The following is a 15,039-nucleotide window of genomic DNA, read 5'->3' on the forward strand; positions in this document are numbered from 1 at the left end:
ATTTACAAAAAATTGTATAACCGGCGGTTTGTGCTGTCCATTTAGCTTTTCAAAAATGCTCAAACATTAGTTAGCCTTCTCTGTGACAATGTGACAAATTACTTTGTATTATGATGACAGCTGTGTGAGTGTTTGTGACAAGAACGGATAGAAGGAATGTACTTGTCTGTGTGTGTGTATATGCTCTGATTGCAGCCCGTGTGCATGCCTGTGCATTTGCATAAGACATAAATGACGGAGAGAGTCCTTTAGCCGCTGTAATTACAGCTGTTTCTAGGACACTCGACCGCAGACGAGCTGAGGAAGGCGGGCAGATCTGGTTACATAGCACTGCATGCTGCGATAAAGCTGGTGTTCAGCTATTTTGAAATTTCAAGGTTTATGTAACTTTAGTGTGCAATTTATACTAGACTTGAAGGAGAAGGTTAGTGTGTGTGTGTGTGTGTGTGTGTGTGGGGGGGGGGGGGGGGGGGACATTCAAGCGTCAGTTTATGGGTTTAAGGAGGTTGCTAAACTTGATTACACACCCATAACACCATAATTAGAGCGTTGCAATATCAACAAACCTTTGGTATGTGGACATAGAACAAGCAATATCAACCTTAAACTCATTCATTTGGGAATACATATTGAGTCGATATCATCCTAAATAAATTGGACTTCGTTATGTAACGAATCCCGAAATATACTATGAGAAGTAGGCTACTTCTCACCCTACCACAGAACAGTATTCTACCACACAGTCCACTTCTACAGACCCGCCTCCAAAAGAAAACTGTCAAATTCAAGAAGGTTAGGTAAACTCCCCCGCGAGCTGGCTCGCTTTTGCCATGAGAGCATAGGGACCAAGCACACCCGGAAATAGTGAGAGTAGGAAGGACCCGAGCAGCAAGAGAAACAGCGATCGGAAAGAGAAAATCGTTTCAGTGTCAACTTCGGCACCCCGGGGGTCCTCTAGGGAGATGATACAGATCGTTTGATCGTTAGCGTTGTCGTCTTCGTGTTTTTGTTGGATTAATTATTTTACAAGGAAATAGCCTGGCGGCAATCTTTTAGTGGACACTTTTGCGACATTTGTTTGTGAAACAAAGTATGTATGCACGTGCGTTAAAAATAATATAAGTGTAACATGCACTGCTTGTATTTATGTCAATAGACATCCAGACCGTAGTCCTCTATTTATCAGAACAAGATATCCAGTCTGAAACGTATTTCGCCTGGGCAACAAAGTTGTGAGGCATGTTGGATATGAAGAATTAAGAATATAATTGGTGTAATCTAAAGGTCATAGAACATGTTAACGTAAGACATTCAAAAAGACATCAGAAGATCAAGCCCTGTCTTCCATGTCACGTTCAGTATTGAACGTGAAATAGTTGAGTTATTGGTGAAATCAGTGGCAAACTTGCTGAAAAATGACTGTAAAACTGGACTTTGAAGAGTGTCTGAAAGACTCTCCGCGCTTCAGGTAAGCTATTAACCAAATAATCATTGTCTTACGCTAATACCAATATGAGAATGTCTAAATTAGAAGATAATTTATTACATACTATTATGATGTGAACATTCTGGACTATTATCTTTTCAAGCCTGCTCAGAGAAGTTCTGTGAAGTACTGTGAAGAGTACAGCCTGAACAGGTAGTTCACGTGACAAAGCCAAGTGTATTGGATGTATTCCATTTTACTGCCATAAAATTACTGTTCATGGCAGTGGGCTCCTCAGGCCTATAGCAGCAGAATGACATTACTGACACCCACTCATACTTATGAATGGGACTGTATTTTGTATCAAATACAGGTTGTTGTTACTATCTCACAAAAATGTGATCACCTTTGTTTCATGCAGATACAGCTTTTTTACTTGAAGGTCAGGTTAATTCCGCCTTAACTGCTATAATGAAAGTATGTTGAACATAAAAAGGAGCCCAGCACATAGTATATCAAAGGAGAATTGCGTTTCCAGTTGGTTTTTAGTGTGGCTAATAAAATGGGTTTGATGCCTTGGGTGTGCCTCCATAGTTTGTTGGCATGCCGTTCACAAGGAGTTACATGGCATGGTAAATGAAGTGTACTCTCCCTTTACTCTCTTTCTCTCTCTTTATTTCTCTCTCTCCCCCCCCCCCCCCACCCCCATTTACGAGGCCCACACGGTGACGGAAAGTTTGACTTGTGGCAGTGGAGCATGCTGCAGTGGTGAGGTGTCTTGACCGAGAACGGAGGGTAGAAAGAATGGGGGAGGAGGGTGGAGCAGAAGTAGGCCAAACTCTGTGTCCAGAACGGAGGAGTTTATGCTTACAAACAGAAGGAGGCAGAGAGGAAAGAGAGATTTTCGAGAGGAAGCACATTGAATGAAGAGAGAAGAGTGACAGTTAATATAAACCGTAAGGACCTTAAACAGACTCCCGCACAGCCTCAAACCGTTGCCTCCCGTTGCTAGGTTGCCGGGGGAGGAGGCGGGTTATGTCGTCCGCACAGAGGAACAGGAAGTCAGTCAAGAGATAGTAAGATGATAAACAGGGACAGGAAGTGCGTTTTTCTAGGTCTCAATGGCCACAGAAACGTAAGGTTTCTCACTCACTGATGCAAACCTACACATGCACACTCAAACCCCACATTAACAAACACACATTCAGCTGTACTGTCTTTCAGAGTAATGAATATGATGTGTCTTCCTAATGACACAGGCCTTTTTCAATTCTTCAACAATACTTTCTTTGGCCTTTTCAGGGTTTTCTTTCTTTCCTCTCTCTCTTTTAATTTAATTCAGTGGCCTTTACCAAGAACACGTGTTCTTCTCTCTCTCCACTCTACCCCCCCCCCCCCTCTCTCTCTCTCTCTCTCTCTCTCTCTTTTGGTCTCTCTCTGTCTCTTGGTCTCTCTCTCCCTCTCTCTCTCTCTCTCTCTCTCTTGTTCTCTCTCTCTCTCTCTGTTTCTCTCTGTCTCTATCTTTCTTCCCTTCCTTTAGACCCGTTCCTGCAGAGACGAGTGGTTCAGTTTTAACACTCCTGTCACGTTGGGTCAGGCCCATTTCAATATGAATGATCCTGAACTGACCCAGCCCTGGATCTTCTGTTTCTCCTCTACCAGGCCACATAAACAGACACTGTCTGTTCTCACTCCCTCTCTTTCCATCTCTCTCTCTCTCTCTCTCTCTCTCTCTCTCTCTCTCTCTCTGTGTCTTTCTCTCTGTGTCTTTCTCTCTGTGTCTTTCTCTCTCCCTCTCCTATATATGCATCTGTCTCTCAGATACACTGTCTCTATACCTCTCTCTCCCCTCTATCTCTCTCCTTTCTCTCATGTCTTCCTTTCTGCCGTTTCTGTGTCTACATCTCTGGTGGTGTCTAAGGTAGCGGAAACCACAAGCGAGAGCCGTTGATGCGAGAAAGACAGAGGAGAGATACTGAGTCAGAGACTTGCACCCCACAGTTCCTGATGTGTGTTTGTGTTTATCTGTTGGTGTGCATTTGTGTTTTTGTTCCAGGGCTGCTATAGAAGTGGTTGAGGGAGATGTGAGTGAACTAGAGACACGGTTAGACAAGGTGAGAATGTCACACACACACACACACGCATCTGACCTCTAAAGAATGTGCTAATATGAAGTGAGAGCTAGTTTGTGGCATTTTACCTGATCTGAGGGGAAATGGTGTATATTTTTGCTTCCCTACCCAATTGTAACCAAACTAACACGACTCACCCACACATTGTTCTTTTGATACTTAATTCCCCTTAAATGGCACCTGCTATCGTTTCAGTCAATTGTTATCTCACACAATAGAATATGCTTGTTAATGAAGTAGCCCTTATATAATGTATATTTATTATAAATAGTATGTATATTATATTCCCAAAGAGCACATGATATCCTTGCTCTTGGTATTCATCACTATAGTTTATTAATCACTGCATCGATGATGATGATAGTACTTCATGTTATGCCAAGCAGACTGTGTGCCTCTCGCTCAGCTGAGATGTTTGTATCCTGTGTGTGTTTGTGTGTGTATGTGTGTGTGTGTGTGTATTTGTGTGCAAACGTGTCTCTGTGTATGCGTATGTGTTTATGCACGTACAATTGGGGCTGTGCATGTGCGTGTCTCTGCATTGTGGCACGTGTGTGTGTGTCTGTGTGTAGCTGGTGAAACAATGCCACTCCATGCTAGAAGCTGGCAAGGCCTACTGCCAGACCAGCAAGAGCTTTGTCACGGGTCTCAAGGAGCTAGGACACAACTGTTCAGACGATGACTCCATGAAGGTGAGTTCACAGGTTCACCGGGCTGTCAACTGATTTGGGATCAGTCAGGGATGTCATCAAACTGCTTAGTCGTAGCCATCATTTCCCATGCGTGCTTCTCATTGACGCCTTTTTTTCAGTTTTCAATTAAAGAAAAAAAAGATTCAGACACATTCCTTGTTCTTGTCGAGACAGTCTTGTTCATTCAGCAGTGGTCTAAACAAATGAAGGATGTTTCTTCTCTGATAAGATGCTCATCCTTGATGTTGGAGATAGCCGTGAATAGCAACCGATGAGTGAAATGAAGCATTAGGGGAAATGTATTTGCTCACCTTTTCCTCAGGAGTGTTTGGAGAAGTTCTCCAAGAAGCTGTCGGTCATCCTGGAAGCCCAAGGGGTGCGTGTCGTCATCTTTCCACCATAGCAAAGTTGACAAAAAAGACGTTCAAAAGAAATCTCTCCTATCCACGTGTGTGACTTTTTGTTGTTGTCCAAAGAGCCATTTCATTGAATCTCCTCTCTCCCTATATATCTACCTCCCGCAGGAGGTCATCGAGAACACACAGAAGTCGGTCAAGTTGAAACTGCAGACGTTTGTGAAGGAGTGAGTTGTTTTGGATCATTCATCTGGCTCATGCACAATTTGTTGTCTTAGGCCAACATGAGCTAATCCTGTCTCAGCCTCTTACCTAATTCAGCCACACATCTGGTCTGGTGGGACCACTCCCTGGCAGTTTAATGCTCTCCTCTCCAACTTCTCCTTTCTCTCTTCTCTTTCCTTTGTTCCTCCCACCCCCCCTTATCCGCTATCCCCCCCCCCCCCCCCCCCTTGTCAACCCCCCTCCCAGGGATGTGCGGCGCTTCAAGGATGTGCGGAAGGAGTTTGAGCGTGGCAGCGAGAGTCTGGAGACGGCGCTGAGCCGGAACGCTCAGGTGCCCCGAGGCAAGCAGCACGAGGTGGAGGAGGCCAGCCACACCCTCCTCAACGCACGGCGCACGTTCCGTTCCGGGGCGCTGGACTACGTGCTGCAGGTCAGACTGGGACCAGGCTGGGACTGGTTTTAGACTTAGTACTGCTATGTGCCAAGTAAGACTAGTGAACCCTATACCATACCACAAAGTACTAAACGACTCCACCATGCTCTACAGTCATGCAGTGGGGTGTGCTACCTTGTACTACGCTACTTAAGGAGTCAGGTGGCTGAGTGGTTAGGGAATCGGGCTATTAATCAGAAGGTTGCCGGTTCGATTCTTGCCGTGTCCTTGGGCAAGGCACTTGCCCAAGGACACAACATGACAATGTCCCTGTACTTACTGTAAGTCGCTCTGGATAAGAGCGTCTGCTAAATGACTAAAATGTATTTTTTTTTTACTTTGATAGACAGAATCTTGTAGCGTCACGCAATGCTAGCATACAGTTTGTTGCTGGATGAGGTGATTGATGGTACCCTGCTGTACCAAGCTGTATGTCGCTGTGTGAAAAAATAAGTATGGTTGATTGGTTTCATGGCAGATGGGTGGGGCTAACTACACACATACAGTGCAAACCCACTCCGTTTAAACAGTCCCATTTAAATCCACACATACCGTGAGTTCTCCTGTCAGGAACACGTAAACACAGACACCCACATTCAAGGTGTATAATGGAAAGCTGCTTGCCATACAGCTTCATCTAAAAACGGTCTGGAATCAGCTCCATGTAAAGCTTTTGCTGGAGTCTGTTGCATAACTGCTGTTTTGAGACTTGGGCCTAATAAACGGCGTTGATAAAATATGCAACAGAAACACTGTTTAGGGACATGATTGGGCTGTTATGAATGAGAACAGCCTTCCCCCAAGGCTTCCCTACAGACTGTCAGCTATAAATACACAGCATAACCAGCTCTAGTCACTAATAGCTAGCAGGCACAAAAACAAATGTGTTTCCCTCACTTGATGCTTGTCTCTCCTAGATCAACGTAATCGAGGCCAAGAAAAAGACGGACATTTTGATGGCGGTGAGTTTGCTCAGTTGCTGTGGCCAAATTTGACAGAAGTTCTTGTGCGCTTGATGAAGTTGCTAGTTTTGTGAGCTAAGGTTCTGCACTTGGGAGATGGATGTGTTGTTGTTAGGGTGTTGAGGCCCTAAGGTGTACGATGAGGTGTGATGACTCATTGTGCGTCACTGTGATGTTTGGCTTCTTGCCCGGCTGTTTTGATTGGTTCTGTTGCCCTGTCAGATGCTGTCTCTGATGGAGGCCCAGGCCCAGTTCTTCCAGCAGGGCCACGAGTCTCTTTCTGAGTTGGACGACTATCGACGCACCCTGAGTGAAGAGGTACGGGAATAAGAGGAGGAGGTGGGGGATGAAAGAGACAGAATAAGAGACAAAGAAAGAGACAGATGGAGAGAGCAAGACACAGAGGAACTTCAAAGAGGCGGTGTCTGTTTAACAGGAAACATTTCACACAATGCTGTGTGTGTGTGTGTTTGTCACTTTCACTGATCAGATGAAACTACAGCCTCTCTTCCTACTTTAACAGGAAATTGTAAAAAGTCCAACACAGTCTTTTGACCTCCACCTGAAAGCTGACACGTCCGATCTTGTAATTCCCCCCCCCCCCCCCCCCCTCTCTCTCTCTCTCTCTCTCTCTCTCTCTCTCTCTCTCTCTCTCTCTCTCTCTCTCTCTCTCTCTCTCTCTCTCTCTCTCTCTCTCTCTCTCATCCCTTCCCATCGTCCTTCCTCCATGTCGTACCCTTTCTCCTCTCTTTTCCACACTCAAGTGACCTTTCTTGCCCCCTTCCACCTCTCCCTTCACTGACCCTCTTCCCTTTCCCCGTCTGTGTCCTCACCCTCATATCCCAGCACCCTCTGCCATTCCTTCGGAGGTTTCGTCAACTCTGAATTGACGTCAATAAATTACACATCCACAATGCAGGCAACCATTTATTGATTATCTGTAAGCAGCCAGGCAGAATGGAAAACAGTACTGGAGAAATGGAGAGAGAAGGGAGCCTGAAAGTGGGCATTGTTGATTTGTTTTATTATGTAGCCTTGTTTCACAAGTGCCCCATCAATAAGTCCTCTATCTTTTTATCTCTCTGTGTGTGTGTCTCTCTCTCTCTCTGTGTCTCTCTCTCTCTCTGTGTCTCTGTGTGTCTCTCTCTCTCTATGTGTGTCTCTCTCTCTGTGTGTGTCTCTCTCTCTCTGTGTCTCTGTGTGTCTCTCTCACAGCACACTCAGCTGGTGTTAAACTCCGCCAGAGAGAAGAGGGACATGGAACAAAGACATGCCGCCATCAAGAAAAAAGTAAACACTCATAACTTTCACTTTAACATGACTGGAGAACATACTGTTACTGAAAATGTTATTCTATGCTATCAGTCTCAAGATTATGATGCCTGACCTCACTTTCTGATGAACATACCACTGACATCTAAAACTGACACACACTATATCCCTATACCAACGTTCCTTCTTAGTGTCTGTGTGTGTGTGTGTGTGTGTGTGTGTCTGGGCATGCGTGCTGTTTCTAGGATGTGTCATACGATGACTCAATCATGGATTTTAGAGCTGATGCTGCTAATGGTATTGCCATGGAGGGCTACTTGTACAAGAGAGCCAGCAACGCTTTTAAGACTTGGAGCAGGTACGCATGCACACACACACACACACACACACACACACATGGGTTGTTTGTCTTACTCTTTCTCTCTCTGTTTCCACTTTCATCATTCATTTTTGGCATCATTTTCCTTTTCTTAGCATTTTGGATGACTCCTTGCTCTCTCTATCGATCCCTCTCGCTCCTCATCCCTAATTCTCTTTATGTTTCATCCCTGGTCAAGATACTGGCCTTTCTCACCCTAACAAAGGAAGTTTGAGGGGTTTTAGCTTGTGTGGATTGAATCCCAATGACTCAGAAGGCTACATTATTAATTCCATGACTTTTCATCTTCTCTCACCACTCCAGGCGTTGGTTCTCCATTAAAAAAAATCAGCTGGTGTATCAGAAGAAATTCAAGGTGAATCTTTTCGAAGTGCAGCTTTATTTGGCATGCATTTTAATAGCAAACGTTAACACTTTCAAAAAGACAAAAAGAAACAGATATTCAGCGCACCCACACATACAAACACATGAATGCACACACGTACCCACACAAACATATTCATACACATTACCAACACACACTGACCTATCTCTCTCCCAGGACCAGCCTACCGTTGTAGTAGAGGATTTGCGTTTGTGTACAGTCAAGCCCTTCGCTGACAACGAGAGGCGATTCTGCTTTGAAGTGGTCTCTCCTTCCAAGTGAGTCTCCAGGCATGTGTGCTGATTATTAAGACCCACTCTATTAAGGCCTGTGGCATACTGTAATCCTGTAATCTTGTGTGTGTGTGTGTGTGTGTGTGTGTAGGAGCTGTCTGTTGCAGGCAGATTCAGAGAGGCAGCAACAGGCCTGGATCAGTGCCGTCCAGAACAGCATAGCTTCAGCCTTCCAGGACCACAGAGAGGACACACACAGCCCTGTGAGAAAACACACACACACACAGCCCTGTGAGAAAACACACACACACACACACAGCCCTGTGAGAAAACACACACACACACAGCCCTGTGAGAAAAATTTAGAAAAATAGCAAAATCCCACTCTAACTCTCTATATTTGTGTGTGTCCCTCAGAGGGAACGCTGCAGCTCGGTGTCGGTGGGCAGCGTGGGGGGGGGGTGGGGGTGGGGAGCAGGACAAGCCTGCTCGCGATGCTCTGCTGGAGGTCCAGGCTCTCCCAGGGAACATGCAGTGCTGTGACTGTGGGGAGCCCGGACCAGACTGGGCCTCCATCAACCTGGGCATCACCCTCTGCATCGTCTGCTCAGGCATCCACAGGTGCGTAACGCTCGTACGGCACGCGCGTACGGCACGCTCCTACGGCACGCGCGTACGCCGCCCTCTCTCCATTTTTCTCTTTCTCTATGCCTCTCTTGTGAGCATACACACACACACACACACACACACACACACACACAAACGGTTCACCGTTCACCAGCACATCTCACCAGGTACCCCCTCTCCCTCCCCCCCGCTCTGCCTTTGACAGGAGTCTGGGAGTTCACTTCTCCAAAGTGCGCTCTCTCACGCTGGACTCCTGGGAGCCAGAGCTGGTCAAGGTGAGCGCCGTCACATCGTACGCATAATGGACTGCAGGCCGCACTTTCCTGCTATTGCATTGCATTCTTCATTCCTTCACCAGTGCTAATAGATTCACGCATAGATTCATGGTCCCTTCTCCTCTCGTTCCCATAGTTGATGTGTGAGCTGGGAAACACGGCCATCAACAGGATCTACGAGGCACGCATTGATGAGATCACCATCAAGAAGCCCCAACCCTCCAGCCCCAGGTAAGAACTACAATTCCCTACACCTTCATTTTCATTCCTCAGACCCAAAGTGGAGAAAGATATTGGCTAAGCTTGGTGAAAAGCGTTGAATATGAAAAGGTGCTCTTCAGTCCCCTCCGGTGGTTACAGGTTGTCATTGCAAGCACACATTTAGGACTTCAGTACAAAACTGAACTGTCACTGCTAGTCGGTTGTACAGTAACTCTTTCCCCTTTCTCTATCCCTCCATTTTATCTAACAGCATCATCTCTAGTTCTGTTTTCTGACTTCCTCTTTTCTTCTCTCTGCTGCACAGACAGGAAGTTGCACAGGTACATGGTTGGTTGATGTTGTAACTGAATTGTCCCCCGGAAACGTGCTCTGCAGCTGTGTTTCATCGCATGTGTTTTTAGTTTCCTGATGGTTTGTACATGAAAGTGGAAGGGCTTCTATGATGACATGTTTTTTTGTTAACCCCTATTTTCTCTCTCTCTGTCTCTCTCTGTCTCTCTCACTCTCTTCCTCTCCCCTTAGAGGGGATAAGGAGTCATGGATACGCTCCAAATACGTAGAGAAGAAATTCATCCAGAAGCTTCCGGAAACAGGCCGCAATCCCCCTCTCCGCCGCTCCAGCGCCCGGCGGAACCGGACCAACACCCAGGGCCTCACCCCCAGGCCCGCTCTGAAACCCAAACCCAGCCGCGCCACTCTTCCCCGACTCACAGGTTCTGGACCCGAGAACATACACAAACACACACGCAAAGGAAAACAAAAGGAATTCCTGCATGCATGGACTCAAAGGCACATACACACATTTTCCAAACACAAACGCGCACTCCCAAACACACACACACACATGCTGACAGAGCAGAGAATGAAGCAAAACAGACACACCCCTGTGTGTGTGTATTGTGGTAATCAGCAGGATAAACCGGTAATCTTGTAGCCACCTTTGAAGTCATGGCATGTGACTCTCTCTCTCTCTCTCTCTTTTCTCTCAGGAATAAGTCAGAGCGACCTTGTCCAGAAGAACAATACGGCCTTTCACAAAGGTGAAACACACACACCCCAATCAAAACAATGACACTAAAAAAGGCGTACTTAACCGTCAACCTTCACACACACACCGAACACTTGCCACGTACTGCGACCGAACCGGTCGATTCTTCAACTAACCTGCCCGGTTGGCTCCCCAGACGAGGAGGAGGACGAGGAGGACCTGAGTGGTCTTCATCCCGGGGCCTTGCTCTACCGCTCCGCCGCCCTGCAGCACTTCCCCGTCATGGCCGACGCTCTGGCCCACGGCGCCGACGTCAACTGGGTCAACGCCATGGAGCAGTCCAGCACCCCGCTCATCCAGGCAGTCACATCGGTGAGCTGGTGTGTGTGGGTGTGTGTGGGTGTGTGTGGATGTGTGGGTGTGTTTGTGGATGCGTGTGGGGGATGTGTGTGGATGTGTGTGGATGTGTGTGGATGTGTGGGTGTGTGTGGGTGTGTGTGTGGATGTGTGGGTGTGTGCTGTACTTACACTCCCCCTGCATCCTAGAATGCCTTGGCGGCGTGCGAGTTCCTGCTCCAGAATGGAGCCAATGTGAACCAGGCAGACAACAATGGGAGAGGACCTCTACATCACGCCACTATACTGGGACACACAGGGTAGGAAGGTGTTAACACTCTCTCTCTCTGTCTGTTTCTTTCACACTCACTTCATACAACACACACACACACTAACTTAGACTTTCAGCACTGCTGAAAAGGTGACACACTGCTGAAAAGGTGATTGGCTGCAATCTGCCTACCCTGGAGGACCTGCACACCTCGGGAACCCTGAAGCGAGCGAGGAAGATTGGGGCTGACTCCTCCCACGCTGGACGCATTCTGTTTCAGCCACTCCCCTCTGGCAGAAGGCTGTGGTGCATCAGGACCAAAACCTCACGCCACAACAACAGTTTCTTTCCATCTGCCACTTGCCTCTTCAACAAGGCCAAGGGTTCACACAGACTTTAAACCACAGCCATATATTGCATCCTTGCCATTTTGCACCCATGTCATATTTGCACTAAGCACCCTATTTGTATATATTTTTTGATATTGTACATTATAGCTATTTTAAACTTTATATTTATTTTATCTTACATAGTTAGTATTAGTTCATTAGACTTTGCACCTTTTATATAGTATAGTTAGACTTGTTTAAACTTACACCACTTATTTACTTATTTACTCCTATATGTTGAATGTATGCACCCTCCTGCCAAAGTAAATTCCTTGTCTGTGCAAACTTTCATGGCGATTAAAACCCTTTCTGATTCTGTTGTGGCTGTTCAGGCTGGTGTGTTTGTTCCTGAAGAGAGGGGCGGACTACAACGCCAGAGACAAGAACCAGAAAGACCCCATCACCATCGCCGTAGACGAGGCCAATGCTGACATCGTCACACTGTGAGTGAGGGAAGGGAGGAGGAGGGGGGGGGGACAAGGAGGAGAGTGTGATGGGGGGAGGGGGGGATGAGAGCATTCTTGTACATTTAGTGTTTTGTGAGTGTCTGTAAGAGGAACCTTTGGGTGACAAGGTGTAGACCCTCACTCCTCCTCTCCTCCCTAATAGGCTGAGGCTCCACAAGATGAACAAGGAGATGCGCGAGATGGACGGAGCCTTTGGCCAACCAGGTCACTCGGGGGGCCTGGGTGGTGGGGGAGGGGGCGGGGGGACAGGAAGTGGGATGGGACAAACCAGGAAGAGCCTCCAAGCTCTTAAGAACCACTTGAGTGGGTGGGCACTCGGGGGGGCAGAATGAGTCGGTGGGGGCGGTAAGATTAGAGGAGGTATGGACCCTGGCAAAGTACGAACACTACACATCGGCTAACGGGAAACATTGGCTGAACTTCAAGGGAAAGTCTTTTTTTGGGGGGGGGGGGGGGGAGAGGCAACAACCGGAATGATCCCCAGACATTGTACGAATACTTCCAGTCAAAAACTGACTGTTCTTGCGACATTTTTAAAAACAAACATTGGAAGGACAGGGTACACAAGTCTCTCTCCACTGTGTGGCTAGAGAGCAACTTGGAGGCCACAGAAGAATGCCTGTGAGGAGGATAAGGGGAGTAGCTTTCAAATGGGAGGGAAAACAGGGGGAGGAAGACCATCTCGGGACAATGAAAAGAGGATGTGTAGAGAGAGAGAGGGGCGTTTATGTAACTGTACCCACCCACAGAGGAGTGTACCCACAGCACTTTGATGTTGAGCAAAACAACGCAAAGTCATCTTGCACTTATTAAAGAGCTCCTGAGCTCAGTATTATGGCTGTCGAGTGCGCTTTGTGAACACTGTATGTTTGTGTCTGTTCGTATTACGTAGCATTGTTGTCATGTATGAACTGCCTGCTGTGTATGTATACATATTGCCACTTGGCTTAAAGATGGAATCAGCTTGTTATGGGTTTACATGGTGTATTTGTTTCACCACGCCTTACCAAGCACCAAACAGTTTCTATAAGCTGAATTCAAAACCTTTTTTTGGGTTGTCCAGTGTCCATTTGAATCTATTTTGCAACTGTACCCTTTTCAAGCTGTTTCCTCTTCTCCAACAATGTTGTGCTTCAAGTATCACCCTGTTCCTTTAGTCTTGTGTGCTCTTGCTTGTGCTCAAGGACGTGCCACTGTCAGGGGCAATGACTCCCCCCCCGTGTGGCCGAACCAGGAGCTTTTCAATTTTCCAAAGTCTAAGCTTTCATTCCGTTTGGACTCTTACAGCTAGGCTCAAATGCTTGCTGCTTGTGTGGATTCCGTTTGACAACTTAAGGATTCTTGTCTGCTAGGATGGGGGCCAAAAATGCCTGCCAAGTCACTTTAAGCCCACCGCTTAAACGAAGATAACCCCTCAATTTTTAAAGATGATGGTCAAGAACAAAAAGTACAATCCCACTGGAATTGGGGTTAAGAGCGATGTCAATGCTGATTGGTCAGTTGTTTATGACACCATGTGGTCCATGTGCTGTTCGCTGTGTGTGTGTGCACAAGTGTGTGTGTGTGTGTGTGTGTGTGTGTGTGTGTCTGCGTGCTAATGTCTCCAGTCCACTCAGATGGCTGAGTGGCCTCTGCAGCTTGCAGTGTGTGTCCTGCCTCGTCATGCCTGGCAGAGCAACAGGTAAAGTGTGTGTGCCGTGTCTGTGCCATGTGTGTGTGTGTGTGTGTGTGTGTCAATACATACGTGTGCTGAATTCTTGCTTTTCACGCCTGTATTGAGAAAACACGGATGAAACGGCATCGAAGGAGCCATATGCCTGTGGAACCTCTCAGTACCCATCTGTCCCTTGGTAGGACAGATGGGTACTGAGAGAGGGCAAAACAAGCCCTGTAGGACCTCCAGTCAGTGATGATCAGATAAAAGCTCATTTCGTGGACTTCTCTTTCTGTCACGATTAATGTCTCCCCTCCTCTGTCTCCCCCCCCTCCCCCTCCCAGGTGACGAGACGTACAACGACATCTTCAGGGACTTCTCCCACATGGCCTCCAACAACCCAGAGAAGCTCAAACGCCGGAGCACCGACTTCAAGACTTGAAAGCTGCCGTCGCCGGCCCGCGCGCCCAGCCGTGGGCGCCTCGTTCGGTCCGCCGGTCGTTTTTTTTCTTTCGAATTGATTCCAGAGACCAGGCACGCATGTTGCTGTGGCGACACAGACGCATGTCTAGTCCGGATGTATGCATGCACATAAGCAGCTACAGGCATGCCTCCCTGCATGGCCTTGCGTAACCTTCTCTCTCTCTCTCTCTCTCTCTCTCTCTCTCTCTCTCTCTCTCTCTCTCTCTCTCTCTCCCGCTCACACACGTGCTCGCTGGCATCCCGCTGTGTTAGCTCACTGGCCAGCTGGGGATGACTTCAACCCAACACTGAGGCTGTTGTGTTCCTGGTCCAGTGCACTGAAGTGGGAACACAAAAGTCCACGAGGAGAAATATCCCACACAAACCATTCGCAGCAATGGATAAGCACGCACAGAATGACACAATATCATCCACCTGTCTTCATTTAATTTGGCTTCCCATATAAAATGACATTGTTTTTTGGGATAAAGTTGCAAGATGTATTTTTAATGTTTAATGTGTTTATTTGGATTGTTTTATCAAATGCCCATGGTACTGGGAACATTTGAAACAAATAAAAATTATTATTCAGTCACATGTACAGTTTATATGGGGGATACAAATGTGCGTTTGATTTCATCTTTATAAAGGGTGAAGATATTGATGCCTGGTTAGACATATATCTTGACCCTCAACATCCACTAGGTGGTGATGTATGTTAAGGTCTCATATGGGACCAAAATAGCGGTTACTGCTATGTATACTGTAGGTCTTATTTTTTATTAAAATGGTACACAAAATTCCCCAAAATTTACATTTACATTTAGTCATTTAGCAGACGCTCTTATCCAGAGCGACTTACTGTAAGTACAGG

The 15,039-nt window shown here is 46.9% G+C and overlaps 1 protein-coding gene across 1 annotated transcript; it reads left to right on the top strand.

Moving 5' to 3' along the window:
* Positions 1 to 858: 858 nt before the first annotated feature.
* Positions 859 to 14,760, top strand: acap1 (ArfGAP with coiled-coil, ankyrin repeat and PH domains 1). Its single transcript, XM_067261237.1, is given in 24 exon segments — positions 859 to 1,468; positions 3,483 to 3,540; positions 4,131 to 4,250; positions 4,573 to 4,626; positions 4,775 to 4,833; positions 5,078 to 5,261; positions 6,182 to 6,226; positions 6,449 to 6,544; positions 7,442 to 7,516; positions 7,744 to 7,856; positions 8,181 to 8,232; positions 8,419 to 8,519; positions 8,626 to 8,737; positions 8,892 to 8,927; positions 8,929 to 9,095; positions 9,307 to 9,376; positions 9,513 to 9,607; positions 10,121 to 10,311; positions 10,588 to 10,638; positions 10,783 to 10,958; positions 11,133 to 11,242; positions 11,915 to 12,025; positions 12,192 to 12,253; positions 14,048 to 14,760. Coding segments are annotated over 24 exon segments (2,289 nt in total). The 5' UTR covers positions 859 to 1,415; the 3' UTR covers positions 14,146 to 14,760.
* Positions 14,761 to 15,039: the final 279 nt, after the last annotated feature.

The sequence above is a fragment of the Osmerus mordax genome, chromosome 23 (genome assembly GCF_038355195.1).
Source record: "Osmerus mordax isolate fOsmMor3 chromosome 23, fOsmMor3.pri, whole genome shotgun sequence".
NCBI lineage: Eukaryota > Metazoa > Chordata > Actinopteri > Osmeriformes > Osmeridae > Osmerus > Osmerus mordax.